At 39.1% G+C, this 4,722-nt stretch overlaps 1 protein-coding gene across 1 annotated transcript in view; it reads right to left on the bottom strand.

Moving 5' to 3' along the window:
* The window catches only part of LOC107710230 (sodium-dependent phosphate transport protein 2B-like), a 36,892-nt gene that overhangs the window by 9,036 nt on the left and 23,134 nt on the right, over nt 1–4,722 (bottom strand). The window contains exons 9-11 of the mRNA XM_016514967.1: nt 3,534–3,654; nt 1,433–1,600; nt 773–889 (exon numbers count right to left, since the gene is read on the bottom strand). Coding sequence (XP_016370453.1) covers nt 773–889; nt 1,433–1,600; nt 3,534–3,654 — 406 coding nt within the window. The remainder of the gene's footprint in view (nt 1–772; nt 890–1,432; nt 1,601–3,533; nt 3,655–4,722) is intronic.

The raw sequence follows: 4,722 nt of genomic DNA, 5'->3' as shown, positions 1-4,722 counted from the left end.
TTGGTGTTTTTTCAATGTATGCTTCAGACACGGGTCATGACGAAGCGTTCCCCATAGCGACCCCTAGAGGACACAGTGTCTCGTTCCCTACTCAGGGAACCATGGTTACATAAGTAACCTGAGACGTTTTTTTAATAGTCTGTGAAGATGAGTTGGAAGTCATTATAAATGATCTAAATTACAAGTACAATAGCACACAGTGTCTATTTTTTCTCATTAAACAATTACACTACTGTTCAAAAGTTTGGGAGTGGGATTTTATGTTTTTCAAAGAAGTCTCTTTTGCTCACCAAGTCTGCATTTATTTAATAAGAAATACAGTAAAACTGTAATATTGTGAAATATTATTACAATTTAAAATGACTGATTTCTATTCAAACACATTTTAAAATGTAATTTATTTCTGTGATCAAAGCTGAATTGTCAGCATCATTACTCCAGTCTTCAGTGTCACATAATTTTTCAGAAATCATTCTAATATGCTGATTTGCTGCTCAATATACTTATTTGTTATTATCAATGTATTATTCGCATTTAGTTTACTTTTGAACAGTAGTGGTGTATTTACACAGTGATTTGAAGGAACTATCATTCTTACTGAGCAATTTAAATGCATTCTGGGATTGCCTTTTCCAAGAGGGATACATGCAATACCTTAAAATGCTTGATAAAATTTATAGGTAGGCTAGCTTATTTTCTTGGGTCAACCATAATATGTTTTAACCTTCAACAATTTAGTAACCAGTCCAATCAATCGGATGTCTATACCGACCGACTAGTGGAGTGATGGCTGAGGTGAAGACAGAGCTGCTCTGAACAATGAAGGTCATTCCGGCTCCAACAAGCATGGCGAGATATCCAGTGACCCAGGCGAAGGGGAAAGGGAAATCTGGCAACAGTTAAAGCCGTATTAGAAAGGGCATGAACAATATGTTTAGTACATGTATTTATTCCTGGTATTAGGTGATGGTTGCATTAAAACTCCCCTCAAAGCATTGGCTAAAATGTAAGTACAGTATGTGAGGAGTTATGAGCATGTACCTGAGTGTAGTCTGAAACCAACAGCACATGCTCATGCAAACACACCTGTGACACTCAGACACAATCAGGCTCATATAATGTTCCTGTTCAGCTCATCAGACAGCAGGACTGGATCACCTGTGCCGACTATCATACGACAGGATACATGCTAACACACTTCCAGTAAGCGCTGCGCCTACAGGAATGTGATAAGATTGAACTCTGGGAAGGGTGGGGAATTGCCACATGTATGTTTTTAGTTGAAGGCCAAATATTTTCTACATATGTCTTTGTCTTCAACTTTAAGTTCAGTGTTGACACACATTGTCACAAAGAGTGCATACCAGAGGTTAATGTTAGCAATTAGCAGCAGAGCTTATCGGCAGTTGATTAATCTCCGATGTTGACTCACCTGTGTTGAGCACCTTTTTGATGACGACCGCCACCTGACCCTTCAACATGGAGTTCAGCAGCTTGACGATCAGAATCAGGCAGGTGCAGAGGGCCAGCAATGACAGAGCCAACAAAATCAAGCCCACCGCTAGGTCAGGTAGATTAGCGTACACAAACATGTGAGTACCTGAAGAGAGAGAGATGAGGACGACTCTGTCAGGACTTACAGAAATATAAATCAACGTTCATGAAACCTTTGGAAATTTAGTGTCCAGCTTCTCTGCTGGTGGTGGTCAGGTGTAGTTTGATGGTTTTAGAGTAGGGGTGTCCAAACCTGTTCCTGGAGATCTACCTACCTGCACAGTTCAGTTCCAGCACAGCTGTCTGCAGTTATCAAGAGCTCCTGAAGATCTTAATTAGCTGGATCAGTTGTGTTTGGTCAGGATTGGAGCTGAACTTTACAAGAAGGCAGATCTCCAGGAACAGGATTGTGCAACCCTGTTTTAGAGCAGGGGTGTCCAAACTCGGTCCTGTCCTGCAGAGTTGAGCTCCAACCCTAATGAAACACTCCTGCATCACCCGCTGGACGCCAATCTCTCGTGAATGCACGTATGATAGTTAGCGGAAGCTAGAGATTAAGGTTTATAAAGTTGTAAATATGGATATTTTGCTTACACAAACACATCGCGTCGCTTCAGAAGGCCTTTATTAACCGCCCGGAGCCGTGTGGACTTCTTTTTATAATGGATGGGTGCAATTTTTTGGACTTCAAATTTTGGGCTACCATCCACTCCCATTATAAAGCATGGATTAGCCAGGACATTATTTAATATAACTCAGATTGTATTCGTCTGAAAGTAGAATGTCATATACACCTAGGATGGCTTGCGGGTGAGTAAATCATGGGGTAATTTTCATTTTTGGGTGAACTATCCCTTTAATAATTGGCTACTAAGTAAAAAGATGCCATTAAACACATATTTAAAACATGCCATCTTTATGTTGTTTCAACATTAATTTGGAGATTCAATGTGAAATTATGACAAATATATTATATTAATATGCAATTAATCGTGATTAATTACAGAAAAATTTGATTATTTTTTAATCGATTGACAACACTAGTATTTTTATCAGATTACTAACAAAGCTTTATATGCTGATTCTGATTAAAAATCTAAATTAAATGGACCAAATAATATTGCAAATCTTAAAAGATACAGAGGGCTATTTTCAGATATTAAGTACACCTTGACCATTATGCTTGCTTTGAGATTGCGATCATTGCTTTATATGATAGTTCAAACATTTTCAAAATGGGGTCTGGAGACCCCTAAGGGGTTGCATGAGGGTCAGTTAAAACATCCACGTAAGAAAAAAAAAAGTGCAAAAAGTGTAAAAAAAATGAATTAATTTGAAAATAAATGAATAAATAAATGGATTTGGTTCTGACACTGTTTAAATAGCATAAAAATAGTATAAATGGGTGATTTACAGTATATGTAGATGCCTTTATCTTTTAAGAATGGGGTCCCTTGCAAGGGGATTAACAAATTTGGGGGCCTTGGCATTAAAGTTTGAAAAACCTGTGACATAATATACCAACAATGATCTTCAAATTCTCATTTGAGGAGCTGCTGAATGGTGCGTCTTGAAAGTCTGAGCATACTCTTTCACAGTTGAAGGACCACAGAATGATTTCATACTCAAATCCACTGAACCAAGTCGAGGCTGGAATTTTAACATGCAATCTAACTACTTGCATTGATTTAAATCAGCTGAATTCATACCCAGAGCAAAAGCCCTGCTGCCAAACTGGCAGAGGCTCTTTGTTCAGGTGCACTGGCCTCAGGTGCCCAAGGCTGTCATGAAGAATAGCCCTTTTGAAAAGGTAACAGTAGATGGATGGGGTGGTGGGGAAAGGTGAAGCTCAGCATTTAAAAGAAACCATTGTACTCATGGAGGTTAGAGCGAATCGCGATCGATGGCTTAAGAGCTGAAATAAGTCAACTATGTAAGGAAGACGGGAAATGGATTGATATTTGGCTTCAGCTTCTGTTGATCCAGGAAGTTCCTGCGCTGGTTGCTACAAGAGCCACAAAGAAAGCAGAGGCACTTACATTTGTTCAAGTTGATCGTTTCTGTTTGGTTCTCTTGAGTCCAGATCTGGCCGTCCTCCTCCCAGCAGAGGGCGTCAGGCGTGCAGTTTGCAAATCCAGGGACTGTTATATTCACAAGGTTCTGAAACGGACAAAAATACATCTTCAGACCTAAACCTTACATAACAGAGAGAATATGAAGCTTTTGTCCTCGCTATCACTGAATAAATATGTTAATCTAACAGAAATATACCGAATATATAATGGCGCAGAAATAAACTAACAATTCATATTAAGTAATTGGCATTCCTACACTTATTTACTTATAGCGTAATAAAAAAACATGGATGAAAATGAAAAGTGAACAAAAAATTGATTAATTTACATAATATTTGTGAGTGTTACATCTTTTTATGCTCAGTGTCGCTTTGTTAGCTTACCAATATGCTGAAAAAACAATCAACCGAGGATGCATCTGAAATCGCATACTGTATGTGACAAGTTGTATGTCCGAATTCACAGTACTCATAAAAGAGTAGGCAAAAAGTACCAACCCCAGCGTGATTCTGAAGTGTGCATACGATGGGACACTTTACTATCCCAAGAGCCCACAGGAGAGGATTATGAATGGCAGTAGGCGCGTTTCCATTACAGATTTGCGCAAAACTTTGGCAATATTTTATAATTGTCGATAAAAAAGTATTGCGAAATGACGGCGTTTCCATTAACCAATGTTATGCGACTAAAACGTAACCTTTTGCCTCTCGCTATAAGTCATGGCAAAGGATTCTGGCTATATTTATTAAAAGGAGGTGTATGCGTGTATCTTTACAGAAGCAGCACAGAGAGCCGCTTCGGAAACGTGCGTGGCATGGCTGGATTCTGGAATAAACACAAACATTGTGGCCGCAATCAGCTTCAGTGGCCGTAGCAGAGCCACACTGCACCGCAGACGTGTGCAGTGTAAATTATCTAAGCATTAACATTAGGGAAAGCCCTTTATACTGGAGCGCGGCCACTTATGAAGTGTTTCTTGGAGGTTACAGTACATTGAAGAATGATCATATTAATTTTTACATACGCCATGTGACCTGTAAATGCGAAAAAGCCGTTTCCATTGCAGTTTTGCGAATTATTCCTTTTTCGCATTGCCTGAAAAACCACCTCATGCGAGCGTAAAAACTTTTTTGCGATATATGGGCGTTTTTGC

The sequence above is a fragment of the Sinocyclocheilus rhinocerous genome, unplaced genomic scaffold, assembly GCF_001515625.1.
Source record: "Sinocyclocheilus rhinocerous isolate Xijiao unplaced genomic scaffold, SAMN03320098_v1.1 scaffold1167, whole genome shotgun sequence".
NCBI classification, from domain to species: Eukaryota; Metazoa; Chordata; class Actinopteri; order Cypriniformes; family Cyprinidae; genus Sinocyclocheilus; species Sinocyclocheilus rhinocerous.
Note: the sequence above shows the minus strand (reverse complement) of the source record. Positions and strands in the feature narration are given on the sequence as shown.